The sequence below is a fragment of the Rhea americana genome, unplaced genomic scaffold (genome assembly GCF_003343005.1).
Source record: "Rhea americana isolate MKP2758 unplaced genomic scaffold, rheAme1 scaffold_105, whole genome shotgun sequence".
Lineage (NCBI taxonomy): Eukaryota > Metazoa > Chordata > Aves > Rheiformes > Rheidae > Rhea > Rhea americana.
The window spans coordinates 893,653-918,642 of record NW_028185095.1 but is presented as its reverse complement, the minus strand read 5'-3'; the positions used below and the strand labels follow the sequence as shown (position 1 = coordinate 918,642).

The following is a 24,990-nucleotide window of genomic DNA, read 5'->3' as shown; positions in this document are numbered from 1 at the left end:
CGTAAGATTTATTGGCTGACTTTTTCATTGTTCTAGATTAATCAATCCCTGAAGGAAAAATGGCATATATTGTGCTGCCAGTGTTATTTAGTATTTTCRTATTTTAATAGCATCTTTAAAAAAACATGCTATGTACTGGTTTTTATGCAACACTTTTACCAAAATGAATTTGAAATGTCTTATTGGTAATGCATTCAGATCATATGACAAAGGATTTTTTAGTGAGTAATATCTACATTTTGAGGTGCCGAGAGTCTTGTGCAGAAAGCCTTTGAGCTTCAGATCATCTCTGCAAAATTTGTCATTGCTAGTTTTCTTCCATTCATGCTACTGCTGGGACCTATGAATGCTATTAAGAAGAATTACATAGCAAGAGCTATTTGACACACACTCCACAAAGTTTTGAAATGACTTTCTCAAAGTAACTCAACCTCAAGGAGTTTATTGTATTGCAAAATTTGTGTAATGTTTGCTTAACACTTTTTGTTAATAGAGGTAAAGGTAAAAGGATAAGGCAGAATGACCTAAATGTCAGGATCTTTAAACAAGAAGGAAACCTGAGAACTTAAAAAGTCTTTTGCTCTCAGCATGTAYGTTCATTCCCCGTCACAATAAGGAACGTGCAGTGAAAACTGTTGCAAAATAACACCAAATAGCACAGTGTTGATTCAGCTAAACCTAGTGATAAAATGGTTTCAGAACTGGTCTGATTAAGTGAAATTTGATCAGATATTTTATGAACAAATTGCTTTGCTACTGATACCAATAATGATTTGTAAATTAATTGTAACTCTTGTTTAATGAGTGACTGACTCAGTGGCATTTACAAACTTCTCATGTACCCTCATTTTTTTTTTTTGGGGGGGGGGGGCTGAATTTGCAAAATGCTTCCTTCTCTTCCTTTGAATTAAATTTTCTGTGACATTTGAGGACAAGCATAGCATGACTAATTGCAAATTGTCCTATAGGTAAATAGAGCATATTCTAAATGCAGCTTGTGTTTTTAGAGTAGTTATTACTCGGCAGGTCCCCCGAGTCCTTTAGAGTACAGATGCTGATTTCAGTTACATCACTGTACATTCAGAAACCGTCTGACTTCAAAAGTGTGATTCTGAAATTAGGTCAGTGGAAAAGAGATCAGAATCTGCCTTGCTACCTGAAAAGAAGCAAACTCCAAAATGAAGTATAGTTTCTGCTTCCAGAAAGCCGTTGTTTCTTTAGAAGGAATATATTTGTTCTAAAAAGAGTCTTGAAACAGTTTAGAGGAATAAATAATAAAACAAATTACAATCTGAAGCCAGGTTGGATTGTGACAAGAAAGCTGGAGTATGAGATACTGATTCTCTTGCTAAGTGATCTTTAATGATCCAGAAGTTCAGCATCTGTTTTATCTTATACCGTGGTGGGCCATTGACTCAGACCTATCTAGAGGTTTCTTTTTTATTTTCTCTTCTAGCTGAATGTCTTCAGCATTTGAATTTTTGTTGTTGCGTGCCTGGCTAGTTGATCTTTCGATAGGTGTGATATCCTTGTAATTTTTTTCCTGTTTTCTAACCTCTCATTATAGCATACTTTTTTTCACTTGAATCTGAATTTAACTAAATTTCAAAGTTGAGGTTACCATTTAGATTTTCTTGAGAGCATTTAGTTCTCTATTGAATTCTTTCTTCTTATCATCAGAGACTCTGAAAAGATAAGGATTGCAGTCTGAAACCACTAGAAATTAAGGGTCAGAAATACAACATCAATCATGAAGCCCAAGCAACATTGGTCCTCCCTTGTTAGGGTATTTTGAGAAGGAAATCTTCAGAGATGCAATCATGGATGGTAAATATCTTTACAGGGTTTTGTTTTTAACATTTTTATCTGATGGTTTTGCTCAAAGCATCTGAAAAGMAGCTTTCCAGTACCCCAGGACTGTGACTCACGAAGCAAATGAGCAATAGTCACGGGGTGTTCATCTTTCCCTTCATTTTGGGCAGCGTGTTTTGCTTCCTGTTTGTGAGCAGCCCCGTGGCTGAACGGGTAGATAGCTTCCGTAAGTCTGCAATATTGTTCGGTTCCAGCCATTTGGGAGCGCTCAAAAATAACGTGGTTTACGTCTCCTCTAGGGGCTGAGCGTGTCACTTTGGTGACGATCCCAGCTCCAGGGAACACGAGGTCGAGTGCTGGAGGTGTACTCGCGCTGCGTATCTGCAGGCTGCTCTCAGTCATGTTCCTTTAAGTCACTTAGCCTGATTGCCAGCATTGGGAACTCTTTTGGCTGAAACGCGTTTGAATTGTTCTTTAGTTTTATCCGCCACCAGGAAAAGGGCAAAACCTACGTAAAAATGAATAATCTGCATTTTATGGACATATCTCCTAACCTAGGAAAGTATGATGTCTTTAGAAATGTGTTGTAAAGCCAAGCTACTTTTAAATGTCTAATTGAAGAGGGAAAAAAGTCAAAACAGAATATTTCTAAGTCTCGCACATTTAGATTGATTCAGAAATTTCGAATGGCAAGTTTTAGTGGTTGAAACTAATCGATGTTATAATTTTGTCAATATAATTGTTAATTAGCCTTTTGAAGTAAACTCATGAAATTAAAAAGAAAGACTAATTTCTCGAAGACAAAAAAAGAAGACACTGTATATTGCCTTGCAATACATTTCTCCTTTTATTCCAATATATTAATTAAAATAAAAGGTGCATTTCTGAAGTAACACAGTTCTTTATTGTCTTTTTCAGAATCCAGACAGGTCTGAAACGCTAGGAACATGAGTATTCTTCTCATTGAAGCTTTCTATGGTGGTTCTCACAAGCAGCTGGTGGATCTTCTTAAGGAGGAGATGGAAGAGTGTGTCCTCTGCGCCCTCCCTGCCAAGAAGTGGCCGTGGAAGGCACGGACCGCTGCCATCTCTTTCATGCAAATGGTACCCYGTAACGCTAATTACAGGTAACCTGAGAATTGGATAATCTCCTAGCTCAAATTGTAGAGGGGCCTTCAACCAGGTCTCTCAAGCGGGATATTCAATTATGTGTATACATATGTACGTGCAAGTGAATGAAAATACAAGTCTTTCTCCTTGTTTTGCCTTCTTTGGGTATAAATACGGGAAATTGCATCATTAGTCTTTGAAAGTCTCTTAAGAGTAGTAGTACATACATTCATTTCTGTGCATATACATCTGTATGTACATCTTACTTTTAAATTACCAAGCGAATTCAGAAATGCTGAAAGATGAAAACTGGTTTGCACAGATAGCTTGAAAGATAGCAGAGACGTGCACAGTGCTGTTTTGCTCACTTGCACTCCGGTCTATCTATTAAGAAGGCTGATTTATCAGAACATACTATTCGGGCTGACCTAGAGGATCTAAGGGAACAGTTTTATCTTAATGGCAGTTTAGTTCTGTAACTTGTCTACGACTGTGGACGTCAATTATGTCAGTTGTGAATTTCTATCCGCTGGAACCTGAACTGATAAAAGCCGAGTATGTAGGTCMACAGATTGCTATCACCTAGTGAGAATCAGCCACTCTAGAACCAACCTGTCTTTAAAACCAGCCATTTCTTTGGCCTACCTGCTTGGTGGAGATGTGGGGAGATGATGCTGTTAAGCAGTGACGTGCTGTGAGGTGCAGCAAGCACTTCGTCCATGCACTGCAGAGCGTCACAGAGCCGGTCGTGAGCGAGCGCTCTGGTGTCATTACTCCTGCGTGGCAAGAGACCGGGATGTTTTAACGCAAATGCTTGCTTTTCACCCGGAAAATTAACTTCAGCAGATCTAAGCACATCTCAGTGATGTGCTACGAAGCTATAGTTAGAGCTGAGAATTGCATCTAGTATTTGCTACTCCAGATAGGAACAAGCAGAAGTAATGGACAGGGGAGGCATATGATTTTTCAGATCTTCTCCTGTAGAGGCTGCATTTAGCCGGTGCGTTACCCAGCACAATAGTTACCCGTTCTGGAGCGTATGCTACGTGCACATACACCGTTCCTGTTCCTGCTTCTGACTTTCATTTCAAATAAGCTGCCATCCCAAGCGAATTGTAATTATGACTTTTTCGCTGTTGATCTCGTGCGAGGCATTTAGTGTTGGTCTCGTAGCGCTTTCCTTTTGCAACAGTTCTGCTTTGAAGGAGTCTATATGACAAACTGTTATGTAAATCTCTTTTGTAGCACAACCGCATCCTCCAACGCAGCACAATGTTATCTGTGTGCCTTCAAGGTCAGCAGCCCAAGCTGTCCAGCACTAACTGTATTAAACTAATCAGGCATCACTCATAGACATACACTTCATTAGTTTAACTTGCAGTTACATTGACCTAAGATAACTTAACTCCAATTTGTCAAGTAACCCGCATCTTGGAGGAGGGGGGAAGCAGAAACAACAACAACAACAAAAAACAACCCAGCAGCTTGAAAACTCCCTTGAAGTTAATAAACTTGCAATCTGTCATAGACTTATGTGCAAATATAACCTTTAATGACAACAAATAAATCTGAGCTAACCAATAAAGCATCTTAAAGCTTTTCCTTTGCTGTTGCTGTTAGTGCCTGATCAGACAGAATCAAATAGTCAAAGTTCACAAAGATGCAATGTTTAAAGAAGAGTATATACCATATCCTTGCATGCAGGATAAAATTTTAGGAACAAACGCTGATGTGACTGGTGAGAGGAAAACTAATTAGAGGTACCAGCTACTTTACTTGCACATTTTTAATGTTTGTTTTGTAATTGAATGTTTCAAGAATTGTATTAAACTGAAAGTATAAATGCACCAGACTACAGCCTAATGAGGCTGACTATTCTCTCTTACTATAAAAATATTGATTACAATTAACATTGATTCTTCTACTACTAGCTTGCCAGTAACCATTTAAGATCTGTTTCCCAGGTAGTAGTGATTTACCATTTATCTTAAGACAAAATTATAGCAAACTGTCAGGAATATATGTTTTGAATTAGGTATTTAAATATTTCAGCCTTCTTGGGAGGTATGGGAAATCACAAATCTACGTTATTTACAATATTGACGTTATTTGTGACTCATTTTCTAGAATCAAAAACGTGTTTCCAAGTGCTTTTCAGATAGAGATCAATAGTGTTTCATAAATACCTTGTTTCTGTGTATGCATTTAATAATCCGGAAAGGTCACAAATATTTAAAGTGCAAACTTTTTTGGTAACATTTGTTGCATTGTTAAATTTTTCTTTTCAAACTGTACTTTAAGTCAAGATGGTGGGATGTTTGCGAAATCATACTGATATAGATAAGTCTGATAATATTGTCATAGATCTGTATAGCAGCAGTATATATATTTCCTAAAAATGGTTCTTTTACAGCTAATTATAGAARTTGTGATTTGTTAGTTTTCAAGCGATGTGCAGTGAGCTAAGTCTAAATAGTTCTTTGGATGGAGGAGAGCGAAAGTGAAAAATCATAGTTCTTAATTTCACGTGCTATTCTGTGAGCAGTGGGTTGCGGTGAGCCCCCGGCGTATCCTTCCTTACTGGAGAACAGACAGGGAAAGACTTGTGGCGGAACTGGTAAGGAGCAGCTCTGCGGCCGGCGTCGTGTATGCGATGGACGGCACGTCCCCGTGCAAGCGCTGGGCGAGCTGCCGCGAAGCGGAGCTGTCACAGGGAGCTGATGTCCTCATTTCTCAAGAGGAACTCGCATAGCTACTGTGGAAGGTATCGGAGACTTAGTACTTTGTCTGCAACATTGAGTAAACTGCAAACTGACTCAGTTTGCTGTACTCTTCTCCTTCTTAAAATATATATATATATATATATATATATATATATATTTTCTATTGTCATGACTTCATTGTGCAATGTGTAGTTAAACGAGCTCAAGTCTTCATTCATCTCCTTAAAGGAGGACAGAAACCTTGATGAATATGGCAGATTGGGCAGGGAGTATGTGCTCGAACTTAGAAGGCCATAAAGATGTTCTTTCAAAGGGGGGTTACACAGCCAGYGAACTTGAAACGGCCTAATGCTTGTACTGAAGCAACAGAACTGCACGTTTTTAAGAGCTTGCTTGCCTCACTGTGTAGGGGCTTGCATGATTTTTCCTTTCTGCCTTACCTGGACTGAAGATGCCTGTTCTGGAGTGACATTAGTACAAGTTTCATCCATTCACAACAGCTGTTGCTCTAGGGAATTTCCTTCCATCTCCTGTCAGAAAGGGAGGAGACAGGGGACTTTTTTGACTAATCTCTCATTTTCTRATTTCTTCTCTGAAATCTATCTTTGAGTAGGACGAGCAAGACATTTCTGTCTATTCTTTTCTGATTTGATTTCTAAGAAAATGTGAGATTCCTCTGCAGGAACTGATTTCAGTGTTACCTTCCTTCACATCAAGAGGGAGAGGGATGCTACAATTTCTACATGGCAATTTCCAAATTAGGGCATTTTAAATGTACTGTAAAAGGGCAACTTTACTATTTGTTTTTCGAGATTTTTTTTTTCAACAATTACAGAATTTTCTCATCAGTTCATGGAATAAGGCAAAGAGAAGTGGCCTACAGAAAGCRGCACTGCTCTCAGTCTAGAGTCTTGGCACTGTGTTTGCTTCATCTTTCAACTTGCCTGAGACAGCCAAATTTTTTGAAAAATTTAGATRTCTGGATTGCTCATCTAAAATTAATTCTGATTAATTTAGCACAAAGTGACTAATTGCAGAAGGTGAGTAACAAACCTCTTAGAAATTTTCTCTTTAACTCAAAGTTCTCAAATTTGGAAATAGTAAGTTATTACAGCATTTTCAGGAAGAAATACGTGATTTGTTGTTTTTTTCCTTACTGTAATTCCATTCTTCATTACCATGAGGAAAAATATTTTAAATTTCAAATAAAAAAACTCAAGATGACACACTAAACAAAGGCGTTTTATTTTGCTCTCAGGCTACGTGCTACAAAAAGTATTAATTCAAATTAAAAAAAAGTAGTGTAAGACTTAGATTGGCAAGAATGGAGAAACTAAGTGCAGTACAGCTTCAAGTTTGGTTTTAATAACACTGCTTACTTATTTTCAAAAAAAAAATATATAAATTTAGTGTGTAACATTCTGTACTGCCCCCCAGGTAGCTGTTCATATGAATAAAGATTTTATTTGTAACGTACTCTGGCCCTGAAAGACCCGTAGGGTAAATGCTACCATATATATACCCCTTGAAATTTGACAACTATATTTTAAAAGACAAACTCTGTTTTTCGCATTTTACAAAAAAGAAATATCATTGGTTTTAATTAATGAAACTCTGAAAAAGATCTAAAGGTGTAGTGTTCAGCAAAATGTAGCATATTCCAAGAGAATATAATGTAGACATTTTTTTTTCCATAACATGTTAGGACTACTAGCTAGATTTAGGATTGTTTCAAATCTGATGCTTTCATTGTGTTCTGTAAAGAAAAAAAAWTATTATAGAGCTAGTCTTCACTAGCTGAGACACTGATATCACCAAGACCTTCTGTTAAAAACTGTGATGCTGTAATTTTTATTCCAGTGAATAATTCAGTGAATGTGTAGTCCCATCAAAAACATAGCACAACTAGCATGTGTAAGTGTTAGCGAGTTAGAGTACTTACTGTTTTCTAGCTCTTTTCTAAAAAAGAAAATACCTGCAAATAACATAACCTGAGGAAGACTTTGGAAGATGTGAATTGAAGTAAGGCATGCAACCGTCACCCTTTCCACTGAAAGCTGAATACATAGATGGCCATTTGTGCTGGGAACATTTCTGTCTCAAAAACACACATGCATACATACACAGAGATACACACAAACCCTTGTATTTTCAGCATCRTGATCTCAACATCTGCAATAAGCTAAGGTAATGGAGAAATATCTTCAACGATTTTCTCTCCACCTATGCGTTTTTCCTTTTCGCCCTGCAGCCGTTTTTGTGTTCTCAGAGTGACAATAACAGCCGCAGCAAAGATGGTCCTTATGTCAAATATTGGAGGTGTATCTTGATATAATCCCTGTGTAGGAAGAGGAATTAYTTTCCCTGTGTTAGAGGCCTTCCCTGCATTTGGCCCTGATAATAGTCAGGTAAGAAATAAATTGTATGTGTGAGTAGTATGTTAGTTAAATGAAAGATAACAGCTTATGTACAAATTAAAAAATATTTACCTGATACCTTTCTGTATGTCTTAGGGTGTTTGTTTCTATATGTAGGTGAAGAAAACTAGAATCTCATTTACGGTATTGATTACTAAGAGTGTGTATTTTGGTGTTACTGCTAAACTTCATTACATTTGGGAATGGAACATGGCTTTATTGGAATTGCTGAAGAACTCTTGGCCCAGAGATCTTTTAAGTTTCTAGCTATTCCTTTGTTTCTCGGACTRAGATTAAGAAATGAGTGTGTAGGTGTGCATGCACGTGTTTCCAGCTGCACTTTCACATGCGGTGTGGGGGAATATGCTCCTAGAGGATAGATTGGTGAATCAGCTCTTTGCTCCCGCCAAAGGGCTAAGGTGGCTAGGTGGAATAGCCAGTATCCCCTGCAGACAGAGTTCAGATCTTTGATTAAAAATAAAAATAATGTGTGTGAAACTTATATGTATTTTCCCACTAAGTAGTACAACGTTCTTTCCTTGCTGTAGAGCTGTCCAAAGCAGGAATAACAGATGTCCTTTATGTTAAGAATTAAGGTACATTGAAAAAAAAAAAAACGTATAGGAGATGCTGCTTAGTTCTGTGCTCCTCTTTTGCTCTCCCTAGCTACATAAAGGTCATTACTTCTTTTATTCATTGGTGCTAAACTTGCTTGCAGTCTCTAAAAACAAACGGGCTGAGTTCACGAAGGGTGGTTAACGCGGGCTTGTGCAGACCCCGACGCGTTCGTTCTGCCCACGCGCCGAACTAGCTGGTTGTGAGCTAGCTCCGCACCGGAGGGCCATATGGAGGGCCCTACTGAGACGTGAGATACGGGCACCGTGTACGGAGCCGAAACAACTTCGTGACTTCCGACCAGAGCTGGCGCCTGTCCAGCCAGCTTGGGGTGTGAGCAAAGAGAATATATGTCCATATGGAAGCGTACGAAGCTCCACGACGTAGCACAGATGATATCCTCCACTTCTGTAGCCCCGGATAATAGAGSTTGTCCTGGAGGCTGAATAGAGAGTGTGAAATTCATGCTGATGAGGAGAGCTTAGAGGCAGTCCTGTGGCGAGGCTACGTAATGGGGGAATGTAGGTGTAAAAATGGGCTTTGTGCRGTTTAGGTTAGTATCACCCCAAATCTGTTCTGAAAACTTCTTCTGAAACTATCATCATTCAAAATAAACTTCTGAAGAGGAGCGTATTTGACCAAACTTGAGAATGATTTTTATCAGGACATTAATATAAACCAATGCATTCTTAAAAATGTTGTTTATTGTTTGAAAATCTGCAACTGATGTATTTGGATTGGAAAGATAGTGTACATAACGGTTACTGCTCCAGTATAAAGTCTAAGAAAAAGGTCATCTGATATTGAAAATAATAACGCTGCTGTGTTTTCTCTGCTCAGAATTAGGCTGCTAAACTTTACTTTYCAGTGTCGCTGAGAAAGGCTGCCTGAAAGTTTGCATGCGGTCTGCTAAGGAGGTGGGATCCCTTTGTTCGGCAGATTAATTACCTTGCTGCTGCTGTGCAGAGTGGCCAGAAGCAAAGTTCGGGCGCTCTAAGTCCCTGTATCCTGTCACATTTTAAGAGTGAATGTTTTTTATTTCTCGATCTGGCCGCATAAAACCTGAAAAAGGGCAAAACAAAACAAAACCAGAAAACTCCCAACAGCCAATAATTCTTTTGAGAAACAGGACAAATAATTTTGTAAGTAAACTACCTGAAATTTATTCAGGCAGACAGCAAAATGATCTTAAACATTCACATTGCATTAATCAACTTTGCCTCAGATAAAATGCTGGCAGATGGTAGCTATTCATTTGAAAAGTGACAGGTTTTCTTTACATTTTTGTGTGTAAACCCCCACATGCACACTTCCCTCCAAAAAGTTTAGTTGTGTGATTTGTCCAACGTGNTTTTTTTTTTTTTTTTTTTTTTTTAATGCAGTTATTAGGCCTTTTCACAATTTGGTTAGTTAAAAGAGGTTTTAGATTAATTTAAAATAAGACTACTTCCTTTGAAGTCAGTGGAAGTGTATATGATCTAAAATTTGGCATAAATAAGAACAGAACGATTAATGCAATGAAAGGTAGGGGATGGGGAAGTATGCTAGCTGGAATAGTTGCATGATCTATAGATAGAACTAATGTGAAATGGCAGTTGTCCGTTTGATGTGTAAAAGATTTGCAGAAATTTCCCCAAAATACTCTGATGAGACAATGAAAGAACAGTCTGTTTTTTCAAACTGTAGCATGTGTTTTTCCTTTATGTTCTTGAGTGCCTGGGGAAATCCTTATTTTTCTTTCTAAAATGAATTTTATGAATCACCTGGAGATTTGATATTTACATTGCTAGCAGTAAAATGTAATGAAATAGTGCATTATGATTCAGTATTTCTACACTTAGGATTTTAATGAGTATTTTATCTGTCCTTTTAAAGAGTTGTTGTGTATAGGTTTTATTTCCAGATTAGTTATAGTTTACATTTCTATTTTCAAATAACAAATATATACAGTATTGTATTATAAACAGTATGTTACTTTTTTCTGGCGATTCATTGTCATTCTAGTCCATAATACTCATTTGATCTTCCAAAGGGAAAGAAAGCAAGCTTTTGGTTTGCATGTAATACAGAGAAAATTCTTGATTTTTTTTCTCTGCTACTTTTTTCATAATCTCAACTATTTTTTGTACCTTGGAAATAAATAATACAAWTTTTGTCAGATACTTGGTTTGCACGTTATTTGGATTTATAGCTTTATATTCTAGTATCGTTAATAACCAGCAGTCTTAGTAAGTATTTACAGCTTGGCTTGGCTTTGTGAATTAATATATAATGAGAAGAAATTTTAAGTAATGCAGACTGTTTCTAGCAAAACAGTTTTGGGAGAAGGTCTACGTTAACACTGCTGTTTTCTTTTGCAAGCATTAACCTGACCCAAATGCATAAGGTCATCTTTCCGTTAAATTCAGAAAGCCTTGTTTGAGGTTGCTAGGGACGTTCCTGTTGTCAGACTACAACGGACCAAGAATTCTGTTAGGAAGGTTAATGTATAGTCAATGTGAAGAATAGTTTTAAACACCGTAACACAGTTAATTTAAGGCATTTTCCTGTTGGAACTGCTTCARGGTAGCTGTTGCTTTACAGAGGAGAGGCCTGTGGCAGCAGCCGCTCCAGATCCTACACTGAAAGGAGTAAAATTCTGATATATCACCTAGTTATACAAAAATGCATGCAAGGAAGTATCCTGAGTTCATTACTGGCGATATTAAACCTTTCATAAAAGTTTTCTAAATTTCATGTAGATGGTATAATTAAAAACATTCTTGTATATAGTCCCTTTTGCTATATCCCACTGATCAGTATAACCCACTGGCACAATAACATTCTGTGACAAACAGATTATGAAGTGGGGAAAGAAAACCCTTCCAGAATAACTGTTTTGAGTTTTCTAGTATTTGCATTTTTTCCTACTTTTATTAATCTTTGTTGTTCTGCTCTGCACGTTCTTTTTCCCCTGCATTACTTAGTTCAACCTGAACCTCACCATTAGTACGTTACCTGACAATATTATTAATATTCTCTACTGTTCAGTTTGTTCCACTTCTTGTCGTATTGTAACTTTTCAGCTTAATTCTGTTGACTTGTCTTGAACGTCTGAGTTGGTGCTTTCTCCGTTGTGCTTGGGTGGTACAGATTTGCCTTTTCTGGAAGACCAGGCAGTATTTCTACGGCCGTTTTTTCAGGTTGCCTGTGGGATGTTAACTTCTGCTGTGGATGCCAAAGAGTTTCAGTATGCATTCTGAATATGCTGAGCCAATGCATTAAATACTATGGAAAGGCTGCGGAGGTGTTAGATTTGTGACATTCCGCGTATGACTATGTAGGTAATATCTATATTAACAAATAGTGCAACCTTTTAGGGTTGTAGAGAGGTTGTAGAGTGAAATGGTGCTCATGACCTAGCATCCACATAGGGTATTATTTCAGGAGGTTTTATTTCAGACTAGATGTAGTCTGGTTCTTACGGACTGAATGTCCCTAGACGTGGTTGGAGTGCATTGAATACTCCCCTGGAGCAGCATCTTCTGGTTTAGTTTCGTCTAGAATGGTCTCCAAGGTTATGACCTGGATTCCTGTGGTGTGAACTGAAGCACAGTACGTGTGGATGATTACAAGAGTTGTTTTGGCAGTGCTCTTCTAGGTTGACCCAAAAACCACTTGATCTTGTGCTTTATCGTGTCATTTCTTCCGTAGATATAAAGTATGTCCATTGCATGTAGTTTGATTAAGATCTGTATGCCAAATTATGGTGCAATGAATGTATTTTATTTATTATGGACTTTTAACTCTCCCAGACCTCAGCTGATCAATTCATTTCTTCTTCCCCTCTCCCACCCCCCCCTCCCGCCTTAGACAGCTAAACCTGAGAATCTTGAGGATTATACCTGTTTTTGGTATGCTTTGGATCATTATGATTAGTTTTAACCCCCTTGAAAAAAGTTGAGAATTATGTCTGTCGATTTGAATTTGTCTCTGTACTAACAAAGTAACTAAAGGGCTTTTTTTCTCATTATTCAATAATGAAGGTTTTTGAAAAGGAGTACTTTGGCTTCTTGTAATCTCCTTATTCTCTTGGACAGTATTTTTTCCTGTCTTCCCTCCGTCTTTTGTCTCTGTCCCTTCCTCCCTCCCGCATACATACTCTGATGGTCTGGTGGACACAGTCATTTTAAAGAATGCTTTCCAGTTCAGAAGAGCTTATTTTTTATTGTTTAAGTTCATACCCTGGCCTACTTGTTCATTGTATTTCATTTTTAGTCTCTCAATTTCACCTTCACTTGTCGCACATTAGAGCTTATATTTCTGTYTTACAGCAACAGGAAGAAAGAATGAAGGAAATAGCAGTGGACATAACATCACAAACAAATACGTGTTTTGCATTTTGCAGAAAAACTACTAGAAGAAATTTAGACCTATTAGTATCATTTCTAAGAGTTACTAGGATGAAAGATATATCTATGGTGGGTCTCTTAGCAATTTTACCTGATGTAACTACTTAGAAATGTTAAAAAATTTATCAAGTGGTGAGAAAACAGTGAGTAAATTATCAAATGGTGAGAAAAACGATGGAAAAAACAGTTATTTCAACATTAATTTTATTGTGGTTAAGTGGTATTCCTACAATGAGTTTTCTTAGCATGTATTTTCTTTTAAAATGATAATTTTTTTAACTTAGCATATTTTGCATATATTTGTCTACTTGAAATATGGAAAAATTGTCTTCCYGGAATAAGTATTATGTAATAACAACATGGAGAAATTTGTGAATGTATATAATGCTATGCATATTATGTATGGAAGAATTAAAAAAAATTAGAGGAGTAATTTGAGAACATCTGCAATTTTTTATTTATGTAAAAGAATATCCCATTTTTAATTAAAGATGGAATTTAAGAATGATAAATGGTACCATTATCTAGTAGCAGTTAGTTTGCAGGCAATTTTTTCCTACTGTTCTGCAGATTGCTGCAGGTTTGACAGTGCCTTTGGCTTTTGTGAGCAAAATGCATTTCATACTTGTGACAGAATAGTTGTAACTCACTAAACATGAAACAGTTATCATGCATAGCGACATCTCTATGTTTAAACCCTGAGGAATCGAATTATTTTAAACTGTGCATATGCAGAAATTTCCTGGTAATCAATTTTATTAAAAACATAACAGCTAAAAATTTTATCTGCCAAATGCATTCAGAGAAATGGTGCTCAAGATACTGAAATTATGCAAGACGATGAGATGAATTTCAGGGGAAATTGTAACAAAGAAGATATCTTTTATTTTATTTTTTAAGAGTGAAGTGATTGCTAAATTAACTTAGAAGGAGAATTTCTCTTGCTGTAGCTATACTATAATAAATTGCAAATGAGCCAAAATTAGATGTTATTTCTGAAGGAAATATGCTACATGATACTGTGTACAGTGCCAGACATAACTTCTGTCTGCCTTGTAGCCATTGACAAAAAAGGAATGTGTGCTTTGGACCTGCTTTCCTTCAAGTATGTCCAGTCCATACTGATGTTGGCTAAGGCTGATGTTGGAGGTTAATAGGCGGACGAAGGATGGGGAAGGGATAGAGCACAGGGAGCTAACTCCTGTGCCTGTTTTTTACTACTAGTAGCCTCACTGTTTTGCCTCAGTTGGCAGGTTTTTAAAGTATTTTTTGGTCTTCAGTAGTAGACTGACCTTTCTTCTGTTTGCTTTCTTTCTTTCTTTCTTTTTTTTTTAGCTCTAAAATTCGATTTTTATCTTCTAATGAGACCAGAATTAGCTCCGAGTTTTTACCTCCAGCAGAGTCTTTGTTGTGTGATATCAAAGTGGKAGGGAAAAGTAGACTGGTCTAATAGACTGGAGGTGGGTGAAATACTCACCTTGCTGAAACCAGTAGGAGCTTTGGGAATGACTTCAGCTATACCAGCATTGCCGTTGGGTGCCGTTTCTGACCCTCAGTTATCTCATTAGATGTTGAGACTTCATGTTAGCCTTTGTATAGTACAATTCATGCTTCTAAGTTGGGTGTTTGCGGCTTTTCTGTGTTTACTTGTTCATTTGGCATAGTGTCTTTGGGATTGCAGTTGAGAGACCTCTGTGGAGGAAGACCTCATAGCTGTTTCCTCTATGCTGATAGGTTACTGTGTACTCCAGATCATGCAGGTGGAATCTGGTTTACAAGAGTACATATTCTTGTGAGGTTTAAGGGTGGCCCTGCAAAGTGGCCCCAAGCTCATTTGAAATCGTACTCTCTCTGGTGATTTCTGGGGTTGGAGAAGCATTCAGCTCTAACATGCTTTAAACACATCTCAAGCCTTGCCCAAGAAGACCTCTAGGCAGAGCTGGTGGTGAGGAATTTCAAAACAGGAAAATTCAGAGGATCTTGCCCTGATTTGATGACTTTCTAATGAGCTGCATTTTTTTTTTTTTAATTAAGCATACTCCTAAGTTTTCTGGCTCTCAAAGAAGTGAAATCTCACTATATGTTGCAGTGGGCTGCAACAGGGTCAGGATATTCTATTTACCTAAATGATAAAATGCATGTTGATTATCTAAATACATGCATCAAACTGTCAAAATTTACATTTCAGAACTTGTCTCTTTAAGTATGAACAAGGAATAAAAAAGTTAATATATACATGCAAAGCATACAGATACTAGTTTATTTATTTAGTTGCATAGGATGCTGAAGACTAAGGATAGCTTTCAGTGGCCTGTGTTTTTTCCTTCTCTTTGTCGTCTTTGCTACTCCTTGCCCCATTTCTTTTTTCCAGTAGCAGTTTGCATCTAAAGCTCCATGTGAACAAAATATTATATTAGCGCCTTTGTTTTTTCTTGTTTCGGATTGCAGTTTGTTTTGAGTGATGCTGCTCACTTGTGTCACCCCAGGCTCATGGAAGAACCAGATTCTAAAATATTTTTTTTTCTTTTTTTTTTTTCTTTTCTTTTTTTTTAATGGAGCAGAGGGCCTAGAAGTTGTCTTGCACTGAATTACTCATTCTGGGGTGCACAGATTGAAAATAGTTTTATATATTTTGCATATAAATACAGGAGAAATCTAGGTTTTAATGTGCCATCCTGTGCTATGATTAGTAGAATATCCATTCAGTATTCAAAAGTAGGTATTTATATTTTTTAAAGTATTAATTTCCAGCATTAACAGTTGCGTAGAAGGTCATTGACACTGTGGATCGTATGGGGTCTCTGGGGAGTCAGAGATATTTGAAGACAATATTTATAGTATCTCTGTTTATTTCTGGTTCCTGTCTAGCTGGCATTTTTCAAGGGACTGTTTTTAGATTATATTTTGTGCATGGCTCTCAATTTTCTTAGATACTGATTGAACCAAGTGAAGGATATGTAATAGCTTTCTTATGCCTTCAAGAGATTTGCGGGCGGGCGATAAGACGCGCGTGTGTTCAGAGCATGGGTGGAGTCCGTGTGTCTGAGCCAGCGGGGTGAATGAATTGGTGGCCGGGAGTGGGTTGGAGATAATTTTGTGCTTCCCACATTATTAAGCTGTAGAAAGGCTATTTCAGCTGTTGAGATGAAGCTCAGCAGCTGCTCTSCAAACTCCTAACAAAATAGGGGTCTGAATTTTCCTTATCTCAAGCATCTGCTTCTGACCACAGATGTTGCAGGGGCTCTGCATTTCTCTTAACTGGTAGTCTTTGAATTACGTGGTTGGCATACGGTAAAAATGGAAATTTTTTTTATAGGTTAAGACGGGAATCAGAAATAATGTTACCATCTATTAATTGCTTAGTTCAGACTAAGACACTGAGTCACGAAGAAGAAGGTACAAAAACTGTGTGCAAAACAAAAGCTTCACCACAGAGGAAAATCCAGCTACTCAGCCACTCTCTGGCCGGTTGCAGCATCACTATGGTATTTGCATTCCCATGATCTCTTCAGCTCTCTCTTGCACAGCGTATTTTGGTCCATACACACGTTCTTTTTTTTTCTCTCGGCACRTGTTGTGGAATTTCAAGCTGCCACTTATTAACTCTTGATTGTAATATCTTTAATTTTGTCTTTAAAGTGCTAATGTTAGGGAGTGGTTTGCAATGTGAGCGATCGTATATCTGAGGCAGAATGTTTTATATTTTTGAAAATTGCCAATATTAACTGGCAGGCCATGGGAGCAGCCTCCTGTCTGCAAAGCCCAACCACRGTAATTCTATTAGTTGTATTCCAGAAGTACTTGTTTAGTTTTCCCTCAGATGGATAACCAATATGGAACATTTTGTCCACATAAGTCTTATTACGGAGGTTAGAACATTCTGCTAATTAGGAAGAACTAATTAGGCAGATTGTTGAGCCTGTAACCAGAATTTTTGTATTTTAATGGATCTTGAAATGTGATATACTGACTTTTCTCTGTTAGATTATTGTAAAATACACGTTTCTCTTAAATGACTTGTAAATGTCTGGAAGAATTATTCCTGATGAGACTATGCACTCAGAGTGAGAAAGCAAAACAATTTTATTTTTTGAATTTATTAAATAAAAACTATAAGAAGAATATATGCTGTAAAATTGGTGAAATCATTAACTCATACCAGCTTCTAGTTGTGGCAATAGAAATAATTTTGTTTTAAGATATTTAACTGCCCGATTATGAAGTTGGAGTAGGTTCATATAAATAAACAATATAGTGTGTGACTGCATTAAGATTGGAGCTAAATGGTACACAAATCTCACAGATTTTTATATGGCTACTTCAATCTAAAATTTTCTAGCCACTATTTTACTGAGTCCTGGGTAGTCTCTGTCGTGTCTAAACTGAATCAAACTCACTTGCAAGTGTTCTTGCAGCGTTGTTATGGACTTTCAGTTGTATACAAAGTGGAATCTGAAAATAAATCTGCTTTCAGTTGTGGTTGGACCTGGAAGCAAAACCATAAGGGCTGGTTTAGTTTTAAAGGTTCTCGTCTTAATTCCCTGCAGTGGTTCCTGCTGAGCACAAATCACTAGTGCTGAGGCATTTGCTTGATTTGCAAGGTGCCATGTGGGAAGCAAGGGATGTTTGTGATTGGGGAGAAAATGTCTGACAGGAGGTACACTGTATTTAAGATGGATTTCTGTTTCGTTTCTACTTTTGAACTTTTTTCCAGCTCTGCCTTGCTAAGAACCTTAATTAGCATTAACCTTTTTTCAAGCTTGACAATCTACCTTATACAAAATCCGGTGCCATGTAGATAAACCACGTAGGCAGGAGCTTCCCGCAGCAACCTGCAGTCTGTCGCAGGATCGTGCGTTCGTACGCGATGTTGAAAGCGCTGAGACCTTTGGCTGACATCTGGCTGCCCTACTGCAGAAGCCCAGAGCAGCCTGTTTTGGGTCCCTACCACTTCTTGTCACAAATTGAGTCAAGACAGTTTAGAATTGAGTCTGTGAAGCCTGATCTGTGAATGCTGGGTTGCCAAGCACTCGGCTCTTGTTCGTGATGTAAGGGACTAGAAGGGACAGGAAGAAAGACAAATATTTGTAGACAAGTAAAACTTAGGAGCTGTATAAAAGGAAGTGCTTCAGTGGAGCTCCAAGGTATAAAATCATATTGCTACATCTATGAACGTGGAGGAACAAAATATGGAGCAGAGGGAGATGCAGCTGTGCAAACTGCCAGAAAAATGACAGTCATGCAGCGTCAGGGCGCTGTGCTTGCGAAGCGTTTTGATAATGCATTGGGCAGTGCTTTGCGGTGCTTCAGTGTGCTTAGACCTGTGGTGTTCTCACCATGGGAAAGCAGCACTGTGAATAGGGTTTGGAGAGCAGGTTTCCAGAGCAAAAACAAACAAACAAACAACAAGACTCATTTTTGTGATGTCAACTTCTGCCATCGCTAGACCTTCAGTCTTTGCAAGCCTGTCAGCTCTGGGTTTCTCGACTAGGATTTGATTTTAGTATCTGTGGTGACCTGCAGATTCACATCCTTTCACACTCCTGCAGTTTCGTCTTCAGCATAAAATTTGGAACTATTTTCAGCTGGACAGGTCTAGGCAGTTAATATGATGTTACCTTTTTAAGTGACTTATAGAGCAGAGACGAAATTTAGGAGAATAAATATTTTAGATTAGTTTTCTTTGCTTCCTAAAGAAAAGAATTTTCTTAGGTGAGAGATTATTTTGCAAGCAACACCTTTGTATGATATATTGATGATTTTGGTGTATTGGAGGCTTCTTTCCCTTGAACGCAGTTGGTTGAAATGGATACCCACACTTAATTGTCTTCCATATTCTTGCTTAATTACTTGTCATTCTTCTGAAGTGGATGACTCATTTAGCCTTCAGCATCTGGAGGTACTCCTGTCCTCCCTATAAACATACACATACATATTTTTACTGTTCACAACTGCAAGAGTGCGTATTTTCCCCCTGTGCTGTGTCTCATTTCATAGGGTAATATAGAGAAAGCAGATCTGAGAGGGTGCATGGAAATGAGAGAAAGGCATGTTGTGAAGAGTTTGCATCGGTCAGGATGATGGTTAGTGTATGCTTGAATTGTGCCTGTTCTGTCCTTGCTTTTTGCGAAGGCGTGCATGTCTCTCCTGGGCTGTTATTAATATTATTGCTGTTATTAATACTGTAATGGTTTGTTATCCCAATACTTCCATCACTAGTCTCTTAGTCTATACTTCTGTATCAGCCTTAGTAGGAAGCTATTTAAGTTTGGAAGCAGGATACCATTTCAGGTAGTGTAGGTACGTTGGCTTGGGAAGATTCAGTGTTTATCGAGAACTCGGTATGAAAATCAGTGCTTATTTTTGATTGCCAACCTATTTGTGATCAAGAGACTGCTCTTCCTTCTGCCCTTCCTCTAACATGCCCTGCACCTTTTTGAGCTGGGCAGAGGCAGAAAGTGGCTGATCCTGTGTCTGCTGAGTGGGCGGAGAGCAGAGCCAAAACTGCTGTTCAGTGACCCGGACTGAAACTGCCCTTCCAAGCCTTGCAATCCTCAGTGGAGCAGGATTGCACTAGTGGCTCCTGAAAATGCACTGGGAGTATTTGGTTTCTTTGGTGCAGTTCAAAAGCAGAAGGAACCATGGCGTGCCTTGGCTGCACTTAGGGATGATTGGTGTTGGGTAAGAGCAAGCTCTCTTCTTCCCGGTAGGCTTGTGTTTTATTAGCTGCTTCCTTATGTTATACTGGGTTTGGGGGTTTATTTTTTTATTTGTTTGCTTGCTTTTTCTAGAGCATTTGAAATATATTTCAGACACTACCTCCAGATCACTTTGCAGGCAACTCCAGCTTAGATAATCTTGGCTTTCCAAGCCCCTTAACTTTCTGTGCTTTGCCACATTTTGACGTTTTGACATTCACAGACGTTTCCTCCTTGCATTTCAGGATGTGCATCCTTAGTTGTGACACTGTGTGTGTTCTAGTACAGGTTTAGTGCTGAAAAATGGTCTTTGAATTACCACCAGATAGGTGTTCTGTATCAGAAGACAACATTCAGTCTTACTGCCCTGAGATCTAAATGAATTTATGTGTTTAAATAAACTAGGACGTTTTGAACCTTGACACTGTAATATTTAATGCTCGGATATTTCTCTGCTTTGTCAAAGAGGGATGACTGGTAAAACCATGAGCTGATTACTCCTTGTATTAGATAATCATTTCTTAATGTGGGAGGGATATTAAGAATAGACGTGAACGCTCTTGAAAGACTCTTTATGGAATAAGGCTTAAGCATCGCTTTAAATAGGATGCACATCCACTTTCATGCTGAGTCAGATCTTGCCTGACTGTTGTGGGACAAATATGCTAACAACTTGGACAAAAAGTTGAGGAGTGAGTCCTAGAAAACACTTGCAAAACATATGGTGACTCTCTTATCTTTAAAAGTTCTCATGGTTTAGTGTGAGGCATTGTCACAGTTGGCTTTGAGGTATATGGGAGTTTGAGCCTGGTTAGGCCAAGACTCTCCCTCATTCTATTTGTATGTTTTTGGTAAGCTGAAAAATTTTTGATCCTCCCTCTTCTTTGTTTCTCCCTGTATCATGTGTTTGCCTTATGATATGCCAGTGGCAAATAATTCTTAGTCATAGGTTAGACTCTAAAATTAAAACGCTTGCCAGTGTCTGAGTAATAGTTCACGCTAGTGGGGACGTTGCTCCGTGAACTGGTCACCTATGGAGGGGAGCGTGGACACACGGGAACGGCATCGTGTCACCTGCTGCATTACTGCTCATACACGACAGGGCTTTTCTTCAGGGAAGCCTCAATCACCACTAAAGATTAAATGCCTATTTTCAATGAAAGCAGAGGTGATTTGGTGGGTTCTATATATTTTTATTTTTTCCAAACCAATGACATTTTAAAAAGAAACCAAGATTTTTGAGGTGTGGTTGTTAAAGTGTGTTGAAGTCTCTGACATATGACAAAATTTTATTAATTGACGTTAGCCTTCTTGTAGAAGTTTCTTTTATTTTTTTGGACGATGTTTTTGGTCAAATCTTTTTCTGAACTAAGTGCAGGACAGCGTGCTGCAGGTCCAGGCTGTGTTTTAGGCAGTGCTCTAAAGGCATCATCATCCGGGAGACATTTGTGACCAGGGTAGTAACAGTGGGTTTTTTCAGAGTGCTGAATTTTATTTTACTTCTTAAGCTTTTTAAGACATTAGTGTTAATCTGGGATAGTATATTATAGAAATTTTGCTTTCCTAATTTTGGTTGGTGGGCTCCAGAAAAGCTCTTACGTCATTCCTAACGTTCCTTTCTGTAGAAACTTTAAAAATTTCAAGTTGCTTTCATTATGAAAGTAATTGAATTTAAGATTTTACTGTCATGACATATGAATGAGTTTTTGTCATAGTGGCAGTTGCCCGTTTTGGATTATTTTCTGCCCATGAATATTATGAGATTTCTTGTTAAGGTGAATGACAAGATGATGTATGACATACTTGAGGTGGTATTGAGCAGGGTGTAGTTGGAAAATTGCAGTGATAATTTTCTTTTTACATCTCAAACTTGCACATCATTGAGAAGAAAAAAAAARGGAGTAACAGGCAACTCAAGAAAAGCATGAGGGGAAACCTTGAAAAATTACAGGGAAATTTCCATAACAGATACACTAGTAATGCCGGCTTAATAATGATTTCCTGTCATGAACTATTTTTATCATATGCCTGCTCTCTGACGTGGCATTCTATTTAACATTTTTGAGAGCCATGTTTTAATCAGATTAAGCTCAAGGAAACCGATAGGTATCTGTTTGGCTCATGGCTTCTGCTTCTGTTTCTTATTTAGTCACAAGACTATTGTTGCTGGAATCTTTCCGAGCGGGTTTTGCTGCGGCTGCAGCAGGCGCGCGGCTCGGCGCTGGGCGAGCCTGAAGGTTGGGTGCCAGTGCTTCTCGTGGTACCCGCGCAGGGTGCCTTGTGGAACTATTCTGTAAATTCAACAAGACTGATACAAACTGTTTCTTTTCCTCATGTGATTAAATAGCTAAAAATAGCAATCTATTTTTAGTTCCAAACGTAGTAGTGTTTCTTAGGAACAAACGAACCAAAAACAGTGTGCTAGGAAGGCTGATAATGAATAATGCTGCCTTCTAATCTACTTATGTAAAACAGAAATCCTTATAAAAACAGCAGATAGTCTTGAATCATTTTATATAATGTGCAACATCAACAACACTTTCCGTACATTGCATGTCATGGGGAGAAAATACTAACAAATAATTTTTTTAAACTTTGGTATTTTCATGCTGTTTGTTGTATTACATTAGGTGCAGCAGAAAAGTTTTAAATCAAAATTATTCGTTACGTTCTCCAGTACTGTGTGTGTCTTGTAAATTAGGGAAATGACCAAAAAAGGGTGCTGCATAACATTTGGTGTTATTGACTGTGCTTGAGTAGTAGTAGACTTAGCACCTCATTAGATGGTCTCAGCATCCTGGATCATGGGGGAGGCTCTGCAGGCTAGCTTTTGAAAAGCTCTATCTGTAAACACTTTTGCAATTTTCAGAGCAAAAACTGTTAAATTTCTAACTACCTTTTTTTTTGTCTATTGCAAATACAGATTTTTTATCGCACAGTAAAGGCTATATTTGACAGTCTGGTTTATGTTGCACCTTCCCTTGTTGTAATATTTGTTTGGCTGATGTGCTAGAAAGCTCAGGAGCCTAAAAATTAATACAGGTTATTTCTGTAATAAAATTAGTTGACCTTTAAATATAATATTATATAAGGGAGCTCTAACTACAAAAAATGACAAAATACATTTTTAATATGGTAGCATTCCAATTACTAAATTTTACAGCCACTATGTAGAATATACATATTATGATTAAACACTGCTTTGGACTGTTTATTTGCAGGCAGCAATGGAATAAATAGGATTGTTGTATTCAGGACAGAATTTAACCTTTCAGTAATAGTTTAAACCAGTTGTCAAATTTGGTTATATTTGAATAATGTAGAAATACAAAGACACAACTTTCTAAAAATGAGTCTGCTCGGTAAAGTCCTGTTGCTGCTGTTTCCAAAGCTTGTATACTGAACTTGACCATATGCAGATTCCTTCATTTTTTTAACAGAATGTCTTAGGCTGCCATCGTATATCCCACTTAACTGATAAGATGCAATAAATTGTATCAGCATACTAGTGTATATTAGTCTTTCTAGAAATTGAATGTATTGACTGTTATGACAAGTCCCCTCTTAAAAAAAAATTACTATATTGGATATGAAATTTGTATGCGCACCTTCAGTTTTTACATTGGGAATGGGATACASTTCACTCAGGTTCCTTGAAGTAGTTATTAAAGTAAACTTACGTAATTTTTCATAATGGTTTGTACAAAATAATGGGACAATTAATAATGCCTGGGAAAGGTCCTACAGATTTTTTTAAAAATATTTAACTTCAATAATATATTTAATGATTATATTACAGTTTGGATTTCAGGTGAACTTAAATACAGCACCGCAATCAAATGTGTARTTTAAAAAAATTTTTTTTACTAGGTCTTACAACATTTGTTGAAATCCTTACAAGATATTCATCTATTTGTAGCATCATATAGGTCTGTCTCCCCATCTGTCTCTGTTTTTCATGATGACTAGGTTCTGGTACATTTTTTTCCACTTTAGTACTTATTCATTGAGCCCACTGTAATGCTGTTTCTATCACAGTTATTTGTCCAACAGCTTCTATTGATCATTTGTGATAAAATAAAGAAATTCTTCATAGGGAGAAACTTAGCTAGCAATCAGTAGATTCAGTTTAATTACATTTAATATTATACGGTAGGAAAAATAATGTAGTCAGAACCCATTTATGSACTATTAAATAAATAAATTAGTCACATAATGTGGTGCCAAAATCGTAAGAACAGTAAGAAAGATATTATTTTCATTGCATTATTTTCTGTGAGGCCAGATTTATTAGAGACTTTAGTATTTACATGCAACTTTTATATTTCAAATGTAGCTCCACATCTAAGGTTCAGATTCCCTACAAATAAATCCTTATTTAACAGGATATCCCTGAGACTTTTTTTTTTCTTTTTTTTTTTATTGTTGGCAGCCTGACTAAAATAGTCTCATCTGGTTTAACTAAAATCTTTGCATTGCTTGGCGGTGGTTTCTTTTGTACGTGGTGCTTCGAGCTCATTGAAGCTCAAACGGTACAGGAAATGCAAATCATGCAAATCATCCTCACGCTGACGATGTACAGTGGCGTGATTGAGCAGCAGTACGTATGGCTCGTGGGCTGACCACATGAAAGAAGTYGTTTAAAGACCAGATGAGCCAAAGCTGGGTTAAGTTAGACTATGTGTGAGCTTCAAAGCTTATAGAATAGCATCCTTTTCAAAAATAAATTTATTTTATTAATAACACCTGCACCGAGTTCTTAAACAGTGAGAACATATAGAGATGAACATTACTTTAAATACATGCCATACTTAGAAGGGCAGAATTGTTATTTAGTATAAATTCAGGTATGCATTCCTATCGGTGAAAATCGACTACATCCTTATATACTCTTAAAAGTACGGTTGGTGTTTACTGTACGTAAAAGCCTAACTCTTCGCTCCCTTCCAGGTAGAAATGAAAATAAATGGAAGATAAAAGGGAATTTTGCCTGCGTAAAAGGGTTAAGAAGAGGCTTTCTGTAAATGCCTGTGAGCTGCTTGGTATTCTGTGAACCGTGCCCTGCGCCGCCTCGCAGAGGGTTTGTGTACTGGGTCCCATCAAAACCTGTAGTAGTTACACCAAGGATGGGGATATGAAGGAGCCAGGAGTTGTCACCCTTTAGTGGCTAGTTTGCTTCTTGCCCTTCAACTCCATCCATGGCTCCTCTCTTCGAAAAATGGGGA

General features: G+C 37.7%; 1 protein-coding gene across 11 annotated transcripts in view; it reads left to right on the top strand.

The window, feature by feature from the left end:
* QTMAN (queuosine-tRNA mannosyltransferase) overlaps positions 1-24,990 on the top strand; it is a 187,980-nt gene that overhangs the window by 58,958 nt on the left and 104,032 nt on the right. For all 11 annotated transcript variants that reach the window (XR_014896281.1, XM_085308468.1, XM_085308434.1 and 8 more), the window contains exon 2: positions 2,731-2,938. Coding sequence is in view for 10 of the 11 variants with exons in the window: in XM_085308468.1 (XP_085164594.1) it covers positions 2,760-2,938 (179 nt within the window). In the remaining variant the exon portion in view is untranslated. The remainder of the gene's footprint in view (positions 1-2,730; positions 2,939-24,990) is intronic.